We start from the raw sequence: 21,200 nt of genomic DNA on the forward strand, positions 1-21,200 counted from the left end.
AAATTATTTTATTTACATTTTATAAAATTTTATAAATTAAAAAAATATTTTATACATATATTAGGTTTTAAAAATAATTAAACTTTTATATTAGCTTATAGCATTATAGGGGATGAAAATTCAATCAGTAGTGAATGAATTAAGGAATCAATATAAATGATTACGTACGTATATAATTCATAAATAATTTAAAAAATAAATTTTGTACATACCATCATTCATCGCCATATCCATCAGATGTAAATCCTCATCATTAAGGAGAGATGAAAGAAAACCATCGGTGGTTTGATTGATCGAATCGGAAGTTGGTGTATGGTAGTACATCATATCCGCCGGCTCGGATTTATAAGCTGCTCCACTTTCTGCGCCCATCGGTTCGCTACTGTTTGTTAAATTCATTGACGTTGCTACGGCCGAACCCAGATTAGATGACCCACCTGTGGCAATTAGTATTTTAGTTCCAAAAGATTAGGTAATTATTAACATTTGTTTTTCTATCCTGCCATTTTTATTATATTGATAGCATTAACAATATAATAATACTATTAGTTAATTCTAACACTTATAAGAATATCGTTTTAGACATTTTTTAAAAACTTTAATACTTCTAATAATATACTATAACATTTAGGAAAATGTTCAGTATCATTTAGATAGCGTCTGTTTAAAACAATATGTAAAGATTGATCAAATAAAAATGTGAGAATTAGGTCTTTTATAAAAATGATGCATTTTATCTTACAATATTTCAGGAAATCTACTAATGAATCATTTTTAATACAGATGTTTGCATTTACATATATTTGGTTTCCTTTAATTGAAAAATAAGATTTTGTAAAAGACGAAATATTCTCATATCTCATTTCTTCAAGATTAACAAATTATCGTATAGAAAAATATAATACAAATGGTTACTTCCTAATAAGTTGACGTATGCCCATAATTTGTCGTATTTATTTCGTTTGATAATTATAGATTTGTAAATACTTTTGCATGTATTTTAAAATACGACATTTATTTAATTTTTCTTAATATATAAATTAAGTTATGTATAAAATGACCTATTTTTGGTATATTTAAAAGCCATTTAGAAATTATATAAATATATAAATATACACACACGTTGTATATGTTCATCTTATAGAGAAGAGACACGAGGAACTTGATTTAATTTATATAAGTATAAATTTTTGTGTAATGAAAGTAAAATGTTTAATGTAGATCACTCACCCACATTGTGATACGGGCTCGTCGCATTAAGATCACCGACCGGTGGGGCCAAAGTAGCATTGTGAAGCAATACATTACGTTGTGCTTCATAATGACTGTGGCTTATACCGTGCCCTGGGTATCCAGGATGTGCCGGATGTGCAAAGTGATCTGGTGCACCAGGTAGCGATAAAAGAGATGCTAGATCTTGCCACCGTTGTTCCATACTCATTGCACGCATAAATGGCATGCGACCCTGAAGCATGCAAATTACAAATTAGCACATTTTCCACCTTCATATATTCTAACAAGCATTAATAATTGTATGAAACGATAAAAATACTATATATATATATATATATATATATATATATATATATATATATATATATATATATATATATATATATATATATTATAACGTTTTATTTTTCTATTCGAAAGGAATTTACTGCTCTTCAAAAAATTGTACACGCTAAAAAGAAAAACAAATACAATTTTCGAAAAGGATTTTCTATTTTCAAACAATGCAACACGAACCACCCATATTTACTGCAATAATAGAAAGAATAGATCGAGTATAAACCAGATGCGCTACTCGAAAATAATACAAATCTTGAAATGTTTGACCTCCGGAGATTCCTAGGCATTGAGATATCGCGACTGATTTGTCTTCAGGGTGTTTCCACCTCGTTGAAATTGCAAATGTCTGGACTTGGTTGAAGCATGTGAGACTGGATGGGAAATGACCTGAAGAAGTTATATTGACCATCTTGAGGACGGGGGATGGAAATACGGTTTTAAAAGGACTCTTAGCCTTTTATATACTCTGTTTGTTTCACGCGAATGCCAGTTAGAAAAAGAACCAGTAAAAGAAACATCAAATTTTACTTTTTCTCCAAATATCTTACATGTTTCGAATATTTCCTTCGTTATTTCAGGATTTAAATTTTCCAGTAAAATATAGCTTCTCGCAAATCAAATGCTATATTTAATCTTTATTACGATATAAAAGCAATCAAAGATGTTGAAAACAATTGTTGTAAAAACAACAGGCATACGTGAACACATTTTATTTCAATAATTACATTTATATCAAATAAAATCTATATATCGTAAGAATTACGCTCTCTTTATATCGTGTTGTCATTGATTCATGTATCAATCCACTGTCACGTCTACAAAATTCCGCGGCTATCGAACCTGTCAAATCTCAAATCGGTGGATGTTCGGATTCTAGCAAGATAGAAACCCTGCTGATCGCGTAGGTGTTGGCCACACGTAAGGTCGGGCAAGATATTAATGACTTTGGTATACCACGTGTCAAATGTATCTTTCCGGCTGTGTAAGAATGCACACCGATCATGATCAAATGTCAAACCATGCGTCAAGTATGGAAATTACGAGCAAGAAAAATTTTTATTCAAAGAATGATATTTCAATACGATAAGGAGAACAATTTCGTAGTCCATACGATCATAATTCAATAAATGAATTGCCCGTGTAATGAACGAATTATACAATGAAATATCTTCAAATTTAATAATTTTGATATCTCTTTAAAGAAACGATTAGGTTTTTAAGCACAAACTTTAAAGTAAGCGACCTTACATTTGTATACTACGTATATAATGTACAAGAATATTATCCACTGTATGAAGAATTCAAATAAATTAAATTGTATTTTTTGTTTTTTCAATAAACATTATAGCACAAGAGATAAAAAGACATATGTAATCTGGTTGCTTACAAAATGACCTAGTCTCCACTGAACGAGAGTTAATTTATCTCCTTTATCCAATCTGATACCATCGAGCGTATGTAGAAACACGATATTTCTCGTATCAAAAATATATTCAATGAACACGTTAATACGTTTTCTTTCTTACGTTTCGTCGAAAGAATCTATGAGTTATTAACACCGCTATCTTCCCTCTAACAACACACGTAATATTAATACAAGACTTGCTCTTGGCTCCATAAATCTCAAGTAACACAGCGAGTGTTAAAATGGTACAGGAACGCGTAGTAAAACGTCGGCGAGAAGTTCGCCAGGGCAACGGAACGGCATGGCAGGAACAGCAGGAAAGAGCTTGGCGCGGCGAGTTGCGCGTAAGTACAGTAGTGGCCAGTGGCGCTTAATGCACGTTGGTATTGTCGCTAATGCATCGGGCCGCAAGAAGAAGATGAATAGGGAAGCTGGCGTAGCGCGGATCCGGCGCGATTGTTGTTCGGCCGCATCAATCAGTCGCCGGTGCAATCTGTCGAGCGCGACGCCTTTAAGGTGATTCTCGCTTGTCAGCGCATCTGTCGGCTGTAGGCCGCGAAATGTAGGACGAGACGTTTGTTCCGCGACGATTTGTCCTGTACGGAGGCGCGCGGGTTTTCTAATGGCCGCAGCTTTACGCTCGTTCTGTTTCGATGCAACGCTCATGATTGAGCCGCTACGGGGAGAGAGAATGAAAAAAGAAAAAAGAAAAAAGAGAACCTTCTACACGCGTTTATACCGTTTCCAAGAACGCCGCTGAGAATTTGACACGCGCACACCAGTGGCCAGTTCACCGTGCTTAAACAATTTCTCATGGTCTTTCTGGCACTCGGTTTTCGGAGATCGGTGCTATTTCTATCGCCGCGCGGTTGTTGCACCTTCAGGAAATCATTTTATCATCTATTTCATGCGTTTACCGTAACGTTCGGTTACGGTTCTGATTTTTGGATCACCGCTCTTCCGTTGCAACAGAAATAAAAATTTGCCCGTTCTTCGGTTACTGTTTCGGGCATTTATGTTAGGGGGGGAAATGAGAATGTGTTCGCTGAGCTGTAAGAATATCGATTATCGGCAATCTTTTTGTAACATTTTGCTGCGGATATTTAAATGTTTATATTCGTTTCAAATATCCTATTACTAATATCATACTTCTTCGCACTTTGCTGGAAATATCAAAATATCTAAGATTTTTGTGTCCTTTCCTCCTTTTATGGTATATCGAATACATTACGCAAAAACTTAACTCAAACAGTTTGTACGTTACGTTACTTCTTTGCACTCTAGTCCAGAAAATAAATTACCCAGACGATAAATGGAGACATTAGAACTTCCAAACACCATTGTTACTTAACTATAACTTTCGAACTGTGGATCCTTGAACGTTTGAAAAATTTCACGACATCGAGCTAAATTTTTGAATATATATATACCAATGCCAAATATGATCTTCGAATATTGTATGCGTTTCTCCACTAGACTACTGCTGCTCATGATTTATGTATCAACATCATACACATATACTTCATACACATATACTATACTATATATATTCGCGTAAGTACCATACGTGTACATACGCATATCTAGAAGCGAGGTGCACGATCTTGCTTCGCGTATAGGAGATTCCGTCACAAGCCATATGAATCTGCGAGACTGTGAGGAAAGAGATCTGCGAGCGAACAGATGTTTGAAACGCGCTGTCGAGGACTCGCTAGTTTCTTCCGAGCTCTCTCTTCCTCCTTCCTTCGTCTTCTTAAATCTGTTTTCTATTCCTCTCTCTTTTTCCTCTCTTTTTCATAAATTTCTATCTTTACGCTTTTAATCCTTTCTGCGAACTAATCGAATAAGAAAATGATCGTATTTATTCGCAAAATGTATAATCTTGCACACTCGAAAATATAACACGTTCGTACGCCGGTAACTTAACCATCTTTCAAGATATTCGGGACAACAATATTTCAATAACTCGATACACGTAACGAATATTTTAATAATAAAGATATTTCAATTTATCAATTGAAAGCTGAAGCCCTTTTTGATCTCTCGAAATATTTCGTCGAAGTTGCTCGTTAAAGTTGCATAATGTTTTTTCTTTTTTTTTTTTTTTTATCAATGTTATCGAAAATTTCGCTTACCTAGGCGAAAGAGAATCGATTTTGATTTATTCTTAACCTCGCTTCATAATCTCACGTACTTCTGTGCATTGCTGTTAATGCAATTGATTCAAATTGAAAGGCACGACAGCGATCAAGCAGGTATTTGATACCTGCCAGCATCGTTTACCCTAACGTCCGCGTCCCTTCGATCCTTGATCGCTTACCTACTTTTTTACCGTGCCACATCGTTCATGTTTTCGTACGTGACTGCCAGTAAAGTTCGTTTCTGTCACGAAAGTTGTGAATCAAAATATTGGGGGATAGCGATTCAATCCCTCGCACTTTACAGCCTATAAAAAAATATTTTGTTTCTTATATTCGTCGTTTCGTCTTACTTATTTGAAATTGTTTACGTTCGTTACGTACGAACGCGTTAAATTCGTTTGTTATCGATTTACTAAAAGTCAATCTTATATACACACCTACAAGCTTTATTACATAAAATTCGATAATATTCTAATTCTATATGGTTAACAGAGCATTGCATTGTTTTAAAATAAATACATTTTTTTACAGCAGCCTATAATATCTGTATCTTTTACTTTTATTTTTGCGTTTCGAGTTCAGTATTGCAATCCACTAAGTATAATTAATAAAATTAACCGGAGCATTGAATCTCCTTCGAATAAGTACTCTTTTTATTCACACGATATTCTACGTTTCCACGCTCCTTCTCAATTTGATATTCTGTTTCAACACAGTTAACACAATCAATCACAGCACGACCGTCTTTTTTGGTTTTAAATATGTTTCCACGTTTTGAAACTCGACTTGTAAAATAATGTAATTTTTACCAACAAAAAAAAAAAACTTATAATTTCGATATATTGAGAAATTACGAGAACGATAAAAAATAGAGAAGAGAATAACACTTTGTAAAATTGCTTCCTTTTGATCTGAAATCCTAAATTGCTGTACGTTTATTCGGAGGATAATTCGAAGATCGAAATTGTATTAATTATATTCGCATTTCTACGACTATCAAGCATGGAATTATCTTTACTCTTTAGACTTACGGAGGAGCTTGATGATTGCACAAAGAGGTAAATTCGTTTCACACATCTTAGATAGCTCATACCGCGACGCATTATGTATTTCACAGTGCATAAGTCCAGCAGCTGTTTGGAATCTCTGACGAACGGAACGGACTGTGACGCCCCGTCGCGTTTCTTGGTTCTTGGTGAAAATTGCTTGATCGTTGTACAAGAGTATATAGACTCACGTACCTTGAAAACGCGCTAAAAACTGGACTTTCCTTATAAAATGATCAGATGGTCGCGTCTCGTGCGAAAGACGTGGAAATAATTTTCTCGTAATGGATTTGTCGCGAGCGAATTTTTCGTGTTGGAACAAAAAGATTGACAATTTTCTACTAACTCTTTGCCAAATGCATGTGGCAAAAACTACGTGTTAAAAGTGCGCTCGATACAAGGAGCTTTTAGAAGATAAAAAATCATCAATAATCAACGAGACGAAAAAAATGAAAGGAAGAGAATAATCTTACGAGACTGGAATCTTCGTAACGTTTAGTAAGCGTACATCGTGCGAATAAGTATAAAAAAAGTCAAAACTGTTCTGTACGTTTTATAGCCTATCTGATATGGTTAAAGCGAAAAGTTGACTTTGTAAGAAATTCAGATGAAAAGATAATGTGCAATATGTCGAGTATACTCGTAAAAATGGTAAACACGTGGAAACGAAGACACTTGGTTTCGTCATATCGAAACTACCATAACGTTTCTCGAATATGTCGTTTACAGTTTACAAAAACTTGTACCATTTATCGTCAAATTGAATATAATTTAAATAAATGAAATGTAATTTAAGTAGGAAAACGTTTGCTTGTGCTGTAAGACAAAAAAGCGGAGAAAAAAAGAATCGAAACGTAATGTATGAAACATATGTAGATTTTTATCCCGGTTTGATGAAAAAGTTGTGCAGTGTTTCATTCAGGTATTCGACTTTATCGCCGAACGTGCTAATCACATCATCGTGTCTTTTCGATTAATCATGAAAACAAAAATATTTACTAAATTATCTATTTCATAAATTTGGCCACGTTAAGGGAACATCGAATTGTTATAAATTGCAAGAGAAAACGTGTAATATGACACTGTCGGATGGGGTGCTGATATCCAAAAGGTATTCTTTGTTACCAAAAACTTTTTTAACATTCAATGTCAAATTGGTCAAACTATCTATAATAGATCGACTTTATCGAAAACCTATTTGAGTTATAGAAAGGATGTTATCACTGATATTATGTTCTGTATGTACTTTAATTGTTTTTTTTAACGTTGCTTTAAAAAGCTTGTGTAAACAGGTTATACGATAAAGATATCTATAACTCAGAGTTAGCCTGAACATTCTTTATATCTAATGCATTTATTCCATTTATCAATATAAATAATTTAAATTTTAAAGTAAATAAAAATCACTGTCCCACTCACTATCAACAATTTTATCGCTCGTTAAAGAGTAACCGAAAAATATGTAGCACATGGAACGAAAGCAAAGTGGGCGATAGTTAACCGAATACAATAATCTCGACGCCAAGTATACTATCGACAAAATACAAGTAATTAAAGATACGCAGAGAAAGCATGCGCATTACTTATGGTCGGCGGTATACTCTCATGGCTAATGGGCCAAGATATTAATTATGATTCATTCAGATAGTCATCAGATTAATGCACACTGGCATGGGTTACCGCGGCAGGCTCGCGCCAAGTCCTTCAAGTATCGCCACAAGTGCATCCTAATGCCTCGGTCGGTCTCCCTCTTTCCTTCAGCTTCTCATTTCCATATTACATACCTCGTTTCTCTTATTAATTTCGTCTTACGACTCTGCTCGCTCGCGATCCAACATACTCGCCACTATCTTTCAGGCCGTAGCTCTCGGATCGCCCTCTCTCACGATCTCGGTTCTTTTCTGTTCCTTTATCTTGCTTCATCTCCATCTCGATCTCCATCTCGATTCTCCGTCTCTATTTCTACTTCAAGACGCGCTTTCTTTCCTCTCTCCAATCGTAACTCGATGTTGCGTGTAAATATTATGGAAAGTCCAAGGATACTTGGAGGGTTCTTCTTCGCCGTTCAAGGTTCTAAGCAAATATCCAAGTGGCATAGTAAATAAAGCGCTACCGCTCCTCTCGGTCTGGCAAATCCTTGTAGAAAGATATGCAACACCAAGTCCGTCGATCACGGTCAAAGGTCGGCCTGAACTTTTATAATTCCACGATGACCGGTGTCTAAGTGCTTGTCTAACTTTGTGTCGTTGCGAAACGTTAAGAGGAATCGGCGTATCAAACGATAGATGAGTTTTATTATCTGTTCGGTATTTCGTTAGGCGATTCCATTCGTTTATATTGACGGGAATTAGCAGAACGTGGTCATTCGTCGTCCTTCTTTTGTTTTCTTTTCTCTTTTTATCAGCGTTGTCTCGTGTGAGTGAACCTAGAAATTTTTTGTTCCCATACGTTTTCATTTTGTTTATATGCACAAACAAGGTTATTTCTCTAAGTATAAATACATATTTGTGCTTGTCTTAATCTTTACACGTTTCATGTCATATCCTTTACGTGTATAAAACAACAGTAAATAAATATTCAAAGAAATAGTAGCATAGGGTGGTAAAGATATATTTAAATGCGTATTTTTTTTTTTTTTTTTTAAGAATTTTCTATGTTTCCATCGATTGAAAAATGTAACTTTCCCAAAATGAGAACATTCAATTTTCTGTACAGCTCTTTCTTTGAAAAAGGATCTTACATTTGAATCGATCCGAAAATGTACTGTTTTTAAGATAAGAAAAGGATTTGCTATTTGTATTATAGTCGTCGTGAATTATTTATAGAAAAGTGAAAACACATATCTTTGGGTATTTACCAGTATATAAATTATTATTTTTCGAATTTGCACGAAGATATTTAAATTGTTTTGCACTTGTATTTTCCAACTACTTCCATCAGCGCCGGAGGGCTGCGGCTGTAATTACTATTGCATTCTGATGCGCTCAGGTTCGTTCTCTCGTTACTTGCGCGGATCTCTTAAAGTTGCTTTTTGTAATTCCTGCTCGTTACCCACGTATAGAGCATCGTTGGCTTCTCTCGCTTTATTTTTAATCATACGATATTATTTCCGAACTTATTTGGAATACACCTAAAGCCATTTTATGCTATTCTCTGTAACTTGGATATTTCATTGTTCTTGTTTTGTCATTAGGTCGATCAAAAAGTTCTATGGTTTTTGCTGCTGAAGGAAATCGGAGAAATTAAAATCATCTTAATCTCTAGAACTATTCGATAGACATAAAAGTTATTAATATATTGCTATGAACTTTAATTTTCTATTATGCAGTTCGAAAATTTCAAGTATCAAATGCAAAATACATGTTATAATGATTTCTTTTACGATCAAGTATGAAACGTGTGCTGCAACCTTACGAAGATTTATTGTGTTGGAACAGAATAAATTGGTGGTGACATTGGTCTAGAGAAAGTTAAGGTACAGGAAAAATATTGGTAGCTCACAAAGGATAAATGGCGACGAGTCGTAAATATCTCCCACCTAATTAGCACTTAAATCCTTTTTTGGAGATCCCTTTTTCTGTCAAAACTGTGGACGTTTAAGATTTTTCACCCTTTACTGCCGAAGATGGAAATATTTTCACTGTGAAGCCATAAAGTACCTGCCCCAAACCTTCACCGTCGATACCTGAGGACCTCACGAAGGGTTCGGCTTCTGGTTAAGCTTCTACATGGAGAAAAATTATGGAAGCTGAAGGGCTGCTTAACAGTATTACCATTTTCGAATTCTTATATTCCAATTTTGCTTTCGTAGTAGCAAATAAACAGAATATGTAACGTCTCCAATAAATGTAAAACGTAAAACTGTAACAAAATCAGATTCTATGCAAAAGAAGAAGAATCACGTGTGCAATAAAATTGAAATATGAAATTACGAAATTTCATCATTTCAGTGAAAAGAAATTTCATTGAACAGTACAGAAATGAATAAAGCGATATAAATAGCAACATGCTAGAATCATAATACAAGTTTTTATATAGTCCTTATATAATGATGTAAACTGAAAACACAGAATTTGCATGTATCTTTTCCTGGATAGTAGACTGATGAAATTAATCGTGAAATAAACGAAGTCAAAGATCTTATCGATACTACTATGAATTAATATATTGACATAAAAGAAACCACGCAATTCATTAACATTTGTAATTTAAAATATACGGAAAACTACTAATAATGTATCGATTTCCTTACGTATAGAATAACTAGCAGATAAAATTAGTGGAAAGCAGTCCGATTTACGTTAAATGTTTCCGTTTGTCCTGATAATCCAACAGTGTACTACATCATAGTTGCTTCGTACGATATCAAAGGTGGTGCGATTCGTTCAAGGTTATCGCAGAAGAATACGAGCGAAGAATAAAAATCCGACGATACGTAAGAATATAACGTGGTAGCGAGTATAATGGGACGTATTATGTATATGCGTCGTCTGTATCTTGGTGTATGGTAACAAGTAGCAATTACAGGTGAGTGAGGTCAGTGTTAATACGACAGTCGCGTGAGAGAAGAGTTCCAAAAATGATATGGTTCGCGAGCGGCGACACCGTGTCTTCTTGCGTAATCTCTCTGTACAATACGCACAGTACAACCTTCTCTTAGGCAAAGGTCCCGGCAGTGGGCATATATGTATTAATTTAGCTTGCTCATTACGTATTGAGAGTCCTGCGGACGCTCAACGCTGGATATTACATGTCCGTGGCCATCGTAATCACCGCTTTACACACTTCCACACCAGAGGCAAGGTCGCGAGATCCAACTCCTATGCGTGTGACTATATTACGAATACGAATTTCTTACCAATGTCCACCTAACATACGTCTGCTTTTTCTCTTCTTTATTTTTAGCAAAAGTCAATTTAGATCGTAGTGTCACGTGGAATTGTTTGCCTGCTATAACTTCAAGATTTGCGTTCGCGTGGAATTCATTTTCGAAGAATTTTGTTCTTAGTGCGAGAGAATCAAATTGGTAAATCTCTTTGATAAAACCGATATAAATGGGCATAGAGCGTAGAACGTTCTTCTTCACGCTTGATTTTAATTCTTCGACAAAGACTTCGACTAAATGGCAAACACATCTTCCTTAGAACTTATGTGAATCTATAAACATCATGAATTATAAAGTATCTATTAGAATTAATAATTCGTGAATAATTATTCACGAGAATAATTTATGAAGTCTGATTGGTGGGGTTGGTATAATTTGACTTTCTTACATTAGTAAATTAACACGTTCGCTCTGTTGATCGGATTTTTATTGGCACCATAAATCATTCCCAAAGAATATTTGTTTTTATATTGTACAATTTTACACGTGACGCATATAAATAGAGAATTTCATTTCTATCTTTTTTCTGTAGGGTGCATAGAATTTATAAATACATTTCTTTTACTTTGAAGCACTATAAATAGATAATATCTTCCAAATTATTGTTTCAAGTAATAACTACGAATTAAATTAAATTAAATTTGATCGAAGACTTTTCTACTTACTGCTTTCTACGAATTATGAAATTTTTCCTGCTTTCTACCGTTCTTTTCAACTTTCATTACCTTTGATTCATGCGCCGAGTTCGAGTCAATATCATCGTAAAATTATGTGCCGAATCAAATCCAAAGCATACACCGCGAACGTGTTAAATATAATCATTCAATATTCATTCATCGATATAATATTCTTTCTGGAAGATAATCACGTATGAAAGGCGATAGTTATTAGTAAAGAAAATAATATGGCACATACAGAATCAGTGTAACAGTATGTACGCTCGTTACATTCGTCAGATATATAATTTAACTGTCGAACGATGTTAAACTACTTTTCAATCTGTGAATGTTCAATTGGTTTGTAAATCGATATTTCCCTGTTACGTCTTCTACTTCATTATGTAATTATTTACCTTGCAGTACGATAACGTGTTTCTTGTATGTACCTGAAAAAGACCTTCGTCCACAACGAGATTCCAACATTCTGAACTAGCTTGGTATTGTTGTTCGATGCTCTGTGAATGAGACTTAACGACAAACTGCTGCACGTCATTCATGTGTGTCTGTTGCAGTCAAAAAGCATTCGTTCCCTCGACAGTTTCTTTTAAAACAATTGAAAATCGTCGATTTCTCGAATCGAAGCGAACAATAGATCTCGACTGAGACTAATGAAGCTAAACGCTGCGACAGCGATAGCCATTAGCCATCGCAAATACACGGAACAAATATTTGTACTGTCTCTCGTATTCTTATGTAGCGATCAGTTCCTCCGTTGTCACCGCGAATACAGTATCATCGTGTAATTAATATTCGCGTAATGTCGCGGATTTTCAACAGTAAATCATGCACAAAAATGATCACAAAACGAAGCACGCACTTGTGTATAACTGTCACGGTGCTCTTAAAGTAATCAGATAAAACCGAATCGATTTATCAATCGATAATGCCTGTTGACTCTAGTCGTTTTTTCCTCGTAGCTTGAAGATTGCAAGGAAAATAAATAATCCATGTATACCGAATTATACTATATCACGAAATGGGGTAGATTTCCTTCGAATCACACATTCTACCTTATATTCTTACTAAGCCTAAGTCAGTTTGAAATTTGGACGATCTTTGTCAACAGAAACACTACACTTCCTCGCGTCACAATCGCCTTTCTATATAATTAGCGATTTAACCCGAGTTTCAACGATGTTAACGGATCAAAGTTAAAGATCAAACGGAGGGAAAAAATGGCACGCTAATTTCCCACAAGGTTTACGTTTACTTCGAGCCGCATGTCGTCCGCGAGTGTTAGTCGCGGCCGCGTTGCCAGGAATACAACGCGATCACGATCGTGCTCGGCAAGGATCATGGTAGGGGTCCCCGAGTTCTCCGATTGGCGGCAGTTTTCAGGTGTAGTTCTCCACGTGCATGCACCAAGTCCTGTGCACGTATGCATTGCGTCACGTTCGCGTCTCTCGTTGCCCGACGAGGACTATCTCGGTAGGTCATTGTCACGATCCTCCTCCCGACTAACAACGTGACTTATTTCGCCGGCTATTCGCGACGTAAACGTAAAAACGTCCAACCTGCGAGTCTAGGAGAGACGTTTATTCCACGAAGAAGCTTAACACGTTGACAGCCGTAATAATTAGAAATAATTATTTTTAGTCCTTTCTGGCGAGAATTGTTTTATCCTTGAATAGGATAGCGGTAACGTTGTTCAAGTGTCGATGAATATAGAGGAAAGTAGCCAAATACGGAATATCATTTTGTTCGTTGAATTTCGCTTTTACATACTCGTCCGCGACAAATATACGATTTTTATGGCTATTCAGTTGCGTTATACAGGCATATACGCTCAATTTAAGAGAAGTCCTGTATTTCTAACGTTATGATCAATTTTCAATATTGAAGTAACATTTAAAAAAAAAAGACATAAATTGTACTTCGTACGCAATAGGAAGCCAAATATTGAAATTAGGTACAATATCTTAAAAAAAATAGTTTTATTCTTCTTACTGATTATAACGCTTTGGTTCATAAAATCACGTTTTTAAAAGATAAAAAGCGAGTATATTCGAGATAATCGTGAAACTCTACATGAGGAAATTCGTGATGTACTCAGAGTCTGCACATTAGACACTTGATCCATATTTCTCCAGCAGAGACAGATATTCATTTGTCAGAGCCTTAAAAATTGCATTATTCAATAATAAATTAGTTATACTGTTCGATACTTGCCCTTTAACTTGCATATTTTACTTTCCACTATTTACCCCACCCTACTAAAAAACTGTATTTTTTCACTGTTCTTTTTCACTAAGAAGCACCATATGATTTACATGTGACGGTGTTTGAGAATCAATGAATTTTTAATATTCGCGGCTATTGTAGTTCTTCTGGGTACCCCAAATTGTGCATTTCATAACAGGCAACGTGTTAAAATCCCGTCTTGAACCCGAGTCTTCTCTCTGGTGCGATTTCGATCTAAGCGACAGACGTTCGTTGCATTAACATTAACCGATCCTATCTCGGACGTTACGCGCATCTTATGTGTGTCAGTAGGTTCGAAGAAATGTGGTAGAAGTTGGAAAATATAGTGCAACCTCAATTACCGAAACAACTATTTCTCTTTGTAGCCAACTCCGCGTTTCTCCTTTCTGAAACGCGAGTTTCTTCCCGCTGTTATGAGCTCTTTTTTCAGTAGCGTGATTCGAAATGGTATTAACCTTCCGGAGCTCTAATCTATTAGGTACACGGGAAATCTTTTTAGTAATATCTTTTTGACGGACATATTGTTAAAGTGAATGAAATTTGCCGACGATAAGTAGCTATTATACGTACAATACATTAACACCGGAGCCATCAATTCGTCATTTTTAGCGTCATTTAATATATCAAATACGAGAAAAGCTTTTTATAGATATCCTTAAACAGACACATTGTAGAAGTACGATGCATTAACGCCAGAATTATCCGTTTTATTAAATTTTCCATCGAAATTTTGTACGCTTGCAATAATACATTTTTGAAAATGTATTTGCGAATGATTGTAAGCTACGTGGATGAAAATTCGAATTTTCTTTTGTATCATGCGGTTTTCACGTAGCTTTCACTGTGATCTTTTGGGCAATTTTATGTTTCGTGTTTCACGTTTCAGTCAATGATAATTCCATTGTTTATAAACTTTTCAGTGCTTAAAGACTTGAAAATAATTAGTATCTATATCCAAAGTAAAATTGGTAATATAATAGAATATATAAGAAATATATAATATATAACATGTAATAATAAGTAAATATGTAACTATATTGGTTATATGTTATAATATATATTGGTAATATAACAAAATAAACTGATATAGGTATTCATATATTTGATAAGACAACTAGATCTTTGCTATTATATTCGTCGAACTACATGTGTCATTTATCGAAAACTGGTATTGGATATAGATAAGTTGTTTTAGAATTAAGTCATTTAAAGTGTAACAAATCGCACGCGACATATACATACATTGAAATTCATATAAATACATTGAAAATATACAAATATTAAGCTGTCTTGATAGAAATTGAATATTGAAGCCATCGTTCGTATGTCGATGTGCTATACATATTTAGAGCTTGTAGATTTGCAATAAAATATCTTCGACTGTGTACGATCAATAATAATAACGTAAATTTATGAACAATACAAACTTGTCTAATAACAGATAATCAAAATATTTTCTTGTAATCGTCAACCTGAAATTCAGATCAGTTTTTTATTTATAAAAATTAATGAAAATACGAAATTCATTGCAGGATAAAAATTTGTTGTTTATGATTACTGGAGTTTTCTTTAACCTAATTGAGTTAGACATAGAATATACATAGTTTGTTAACTATAATCTGGAATATTTAGTACTTTAGTATTTTTTAGTATAAATGCATTTTATGAGAAAATGTATAAAACAAAATTTAACGAACTAAGATAAAATATATTTCCAAGTCATAAATAAAATGCGATATTTATTACGTACAATTGCTTTTTAATTTGCTACAATTTTCTCATTCTAATAATTACTCAGTTCAAGAATGTAAATTTTGTTCCCTTCTTTTTTCACCAGCAATTTAAATCTCCCGAGTAAATTTTCCAATAATCAATAATTATAATAATTGTATTGATATTTGAACAATTATGACAACTGCATAATTATATCAACATTAGTCACATCTATAGTGATCTACATGCCGCTACATTATTACATAAAGGCTGATATTGTTCGTATAAACGAAAGGCATAGAAACTTGAACTAAACGTTTAAGATTTATCAACTGACGTTGAAATATGATTATGAGATGTAATTTTCAAGCAACCTAATGAGATAGAAAGATATGATTTCAGATCAATGGAATTATTCCACCTGTTTTCATGAAGCTGCGAGTATGTACTATGCGCTATTTATGGTTCATAAATAAAAACATTTAATTATGGAATAATTATACCAATTATACCAAATATGCTGCCTTTGTAATACACGTATACGTATGTTATAATAATATTGTTTACGATATCAGCAAACTTTTAAATATCTATATTATTGAATAATTAATCTTAAAAAAGTCATCCTCGTAGAAGAAATGTAACTTCAACAATTTTGAAACTTACACAACTTATACGATCATAGAAGTTACAATTTATGAAATAAATTTTTAGAAGCAAGAAAGTATACCAGAATCGAATTACGTAGAGTTAATTAGTAAATGAAAGTTTTATTAGCTTGAAAACCATTTCCTAATAATTATATTGATGATTCCTAACAAAAAGTGTCTGGATACTTGTTAATAATATAAACATACATATGAATATATGTTATATAATAATATGTAATAATATAAACATATGCATAAATCGATCGTTGAATATAATTACTTAAAGCTAAACGGCGACACGTTTCATTAACAATCGTCTTACTCGATGCTGCATCGAATGAAAAAAAAAGTTAATGAAAATGCTAGTTTTTCTAGAATTACACAACTTCGCACACTGATATCCAACAGGAGATAACGATAAATTGAAGAAAATAAAATCAAGGTCGTACGTACTTGCAAGGAACGATGGTGTGGATGATGGGGATGATGAAACTGCGGTGTGTGAATCATGTCGCCGGTCTCAGGATCCTCGCACCTGGATGACTTCGCGACCTCGACGCTGCTCGAGCTGGTAATAGCCGACTCGTCCTTTGCACTCGTGGATTCTTCGATGCTATCTTTTTCCTTCTTCTTCACTTCCGGCTTCGTTTCCTATATAAGCAATCTTTATATTATAATGCCAATGTCAGCTTTTCGTTAACGACAAGTCGCTCGAATGGTTAACCAAACTGCACGATTTTGGGATCTTTTACATTGTGAGAAAATGATTAAACCTTGGTTGGATTTATTGTATTTTCATTAGGATCATTCGATTTTCCCGTATTACATTGTTAAAAAATAGACGAAACATTTTATCGGTATACCTGAAGTTTAAACTAAACGTATCTTAAATATGTATTTTAGATATCTCAGTTCATTTTAAGTAGGTAAATCTATTTAATCGTTTATTTATTTATTCCACTTGTATCGGAGTTGACCTTGTAATTGCAATGATAATTGGAAAATTGCGAAGGACACTAATACATAATTTCATTTACTACGCTTTTATAGTAAGTCGAGTATAGTCTGAAAAGAAACGGCCGGAAAATTCGTACAGGTATAATTGGAATTTTGATCATAATGTTAGTATTAGATGAAATACTCTATTTTCTGTATACCACTACCTTGTATTTGTAATTTATTATTTCCAAAGATTACAGTGACGGATCGCAGTCTTATATTTTTATAGATAGATAATAAATAGACAATAGAAAATCGAAAATTAAAAATTTGTAACAGATATAAAACTTTAGAAAGAGCCATACGTTTCTATCTTGGGGAAGATTATCGCTACGTCGCTATTTTATAACGCAACAATAAATTCAGTTAATTGTGCTATAATATGCTATAATAAATTCAGTTAATTAGATACAAAAATGAAGAACTAAATATTTTAACATCGACTTAACAATTCTACAGCGATGGTGAAATAAATGATAAACTATTACACTGTATCTTTATAAAGTAAATTAATATAAATACAGTTTACTGTAACGATTTGAAAAGTCTATTTTAAAATGTTTATAGTTACAAACTTAGAATATGTGTACTATAATCGTATAGCATAAATAAATATACTCTAAATTAGAGTTAAATGACTACTGAATCTTTCTAATGATAATTGTGAAATGATTTCAGCAAACAGGATGGAAAGAAGTGACTCTCGTTTATAAGACATTGTAAAATATATTAACATCTATCAAATATCGATTTTTGTTATATTCGTTTTTAAAGAGAAACACGGAATAGCCTGAAATATTGCTAGCATCCATAGAAGAACAAGTGAAATCAATATATTACTCTATACACGCAACGCTAAAAATAAAATCCTTCTGCGTAGACTTAATGCGTAGATTTAAGAATAATTAGTACATTGCCAATATTCATGCAAATTTATACTTTTGAAGACATAATTATAAAGATAGAACCTCGCTGGAAAATTGTTTCATGTTGCAAGAGATACTAAATTTTAGTCAATTTACATATTTTTTCATATTACATGCATTCGTAATTCATGTTACGTAGAATTTTGTATTTTCAAGTTTCTTACAAATGCATAAAAATCCGCAGTCTAACGATTAGAACGTAGGCGTAGAAAATAAGAAAAATCGGTGTGTCCACCGCGATATATGTCGTAAGAAACGAAAGCTATTATTATTATTATTATTATTATTAAAGAAAAACAATTCCAAAAATGAATACGAGATAAAACTCACTGAAATATCAGCAAATAAAGATCGAACGAACCTCTGATTGCGCCTCATCGAGACCAACAAGTTGTAACGCCTCCTCGAGGTTGAATCCGTCGGGAAGACCCAAAGTATCGTTGTTGAGAAGGCCTTCGACGTTCGTACTTCCTAAGAGGCCACCTTCCAGTAAGTCCGAAGGGAAATCATTCTCGAGTTCTAAAGTGTTGGTTAATCCCAAAGAATCGTCGGCTAGTCCGGCCAACGGGTGATTGTCTAAATCTAACGACGCGTCTCGAAGGAGTTGATCGTCTTCTTCGATCGCGTTGTTTCCGTTCTCCCCTTGACTGCCGGAATTGAGGATATATTCACCTGTAACACAAGGCACGTTCAGTTCAAGCAGATCGAACATTTGCCAGAGAATCAAGGTCATCGATATCGTTCAAGAGGAGAAGAATTGTTTAATCGTGAAAAAGCGTTATTACTCATATTCCAATCTGTCGCATCAGTCTCATCTAATAGTGACTTTTGTCCCGCCTGACTCACAGAAAGAACGCACGCGATCAAATTATCGGTTGACGAAACATAAGTAAGCGTAAACAGAATCGCGTGCCCAAGTACGACTCTTAAGGATCATTTAAAACTATTTAATTGCAGTTAAGATTGTATAGTACCGGATAGATTGCGTACTTTAATTCTCCACTATTACATTCCGCACGATATTTATTGACAACTATAATTCATCGCTTGCTATCCTTCTTTTTACCAGCTAATAGCAGACCTCGAAATGTGAAAGAAATATTTTTGAGGGTGGGACGCGCGTTACGTTTATATGCAGGTTTAAGAATCGTAGCAGCGTAAATCGGTTTGCTGCTGTCTTTCGCGAAACGGCGTATCGTTGTCAAAGATTCAGTATATTTTTTCAAGCCGTAAAATGTACCAAGACGGAAAACAAAGTTATAAATGGGTAGCTTAATTAATTGCAAAACTATAGAAACGATGATTCTAAGAATGGAATGGACACTTACACCAGTATAATTTTCAATCTGTCGTACATGAATAGAGTATGTAAAGATATATATTACTTTGTATGCTGAATTCCAAGCCATGGTTCAATATTTAGAACTTGTATCACTATTTTTTTTAATATAATAAAACGATTAAAAAATTTGTCACAGATCTTAAACGCAGCAAAGGATGTTTGTTAGATCACGTACGTTTAGTTCAAACGTTTAATTCATTGCACTATTATATCACATAATAAAAGTCGTCTTCCTTCACACAGTATCCTTACAAACATTCTTCATATAAAGTTCACTAAATAAATCACTCGTGAAAACACCATGATTATCTGACGTAAAAAATGCTTCAAAGTTCATACGTCTTATTATTATTACATCTTAATATTATCGAAAATATTTCATCAAAATCAACACTTTACACCATCATCGATACATCGTTATTGCATGTACAAATGAATATTGGTAAATCGGTGTTACATGTACGAATCGACGCATAGATCCAAATCTGTAAAAATTGTAGAAACGTAATATTTCCACGAAAAAATCTACCACGCGTTATATTCGTTTGACGATTGGGCATTCGAACATGTTTAAAAAAAAGATTATACATAAAAATGGTTCTAGGAGGATTTGAGCAAACCGGATTCACTGTGACTCGACTAAAACTCGATTCGTCTGAAGGCGCAGCACTCGAAAACTGACTGTAGCCGACGGACAGGTAAAATTTCGGAGGAGGGACAGGAAAGGAAAAAAACGTAACTAATTGAGGGACAAAGGGGTGTTGTTGAAGATCCACCTGCTGGTTTGAACAACCCCCAAATGTTCCCGCCCCACGGCCAATCGCGCGTCCCCGTTTCTACCCTACTTCATCCCTTACGCACGCTCCGAACGCGATCTCAGTCTACATTTACCTCACCGTCGCTCTTCAAAACGCGCAACGCACCATCTACAATGCGTACAAATTTCTAAAGTGCCTGTTCTTCGAATCGATGCTTCACTACGCAAATATTGTAGGGTCCACTTTTCGTGAAATTTGAGTTTTCGTATACAACTGATAGATTCCTTCACTGTCCTTTACACGACGCGTAAAAATTACATTTATATTTATTTCGTAGATTCGTGAAAAATAATATCTTTGCTTATTGTATCTGATAGAGATATTTTTAAGAACCACGATTCATCTTCGTCGCTTTATGCGGTTGGAAAGGATCGATGCACGATTTGCAACCAAATTTTATGATAGCATCGACGAAGATAAATACAAAATAAAATGTATTTATTTATTTATGAATTTTTAAAACTATTTCTCTCGAAAAGCGCTGAAAGCGAACACACATAATATTTGTGTAGTAAACAATCGAAATTAGGGTTCGACGTTCTCAATATTTTTTAGCTTCTAATGTGATGATGCATATGGGATATCGCATGTAGTTTCTTCAAAACGTTATACATATAGCCCTATTCATAAGTATTAGAATAGTTGTGACGAAATGAGATAATCCAGACAAATCATTAGATACTTAATTCCTCGACGCTCGTGCCCGTTGTTTAACTATGAGAATACGAGAATGAAAGAGTACGACGATGAAAGGAACTATGCGATGAATTTAGATGTGTGAT

General features: G+C 34.3%; 1 protein-coding gene across 6 annotated transcripts in view; it reads right to left on the bottom strand.

Annotated features, from left to right (window-relative positions):
- LOC126869477 (segmentation protein cap'n'collar) overlaps window positions 1–21,200 on the bottom strand; it is a 112,025-nt gene that overhangs the window by 25,234 nt on the left and 65,591 nt on the right. For all 6 annotated transcript variants that reach the window (XM_050626073.1, XM_050626072.1, XM_050626074.1 and 3 more), the window contains exons 4-7: window positions 18,620–18,930; window positions 16,787–16,984; window positions 1,231–1,465; window positions 213–437 (exon numbers count right to left, since the gene is read on the bottom strand). In XM_050626073.1, coding sequence (XP_050482030.1) covers window positions 213–437; window positions 1,231–1,465; window positions 16,787–16,984; window positions 18,620–18,930 — 969 coding nt within the window. The remainder of the gene's footprint in view (window positions 1–212; window positions 438–1,230; window positions 1,466–16,786; window positions 16,985–18,619; window positions 18,931–21,200) is intronic.

The sequence above is a fragment of the Bombus huntii genome, chromosome 9 (genome assembly GCF_024542735.1).
Source record: "Bombus huntii isolate Logan2020A chromosome 9, iyBomHunt1.1, whole genome shotgun sequence".
Lineage (NCBI taxonomy): Eukaryota > Metazoa > Arthropoda > Insecta > Hymenoptera > Apidae > Bombus > Bombus huntii.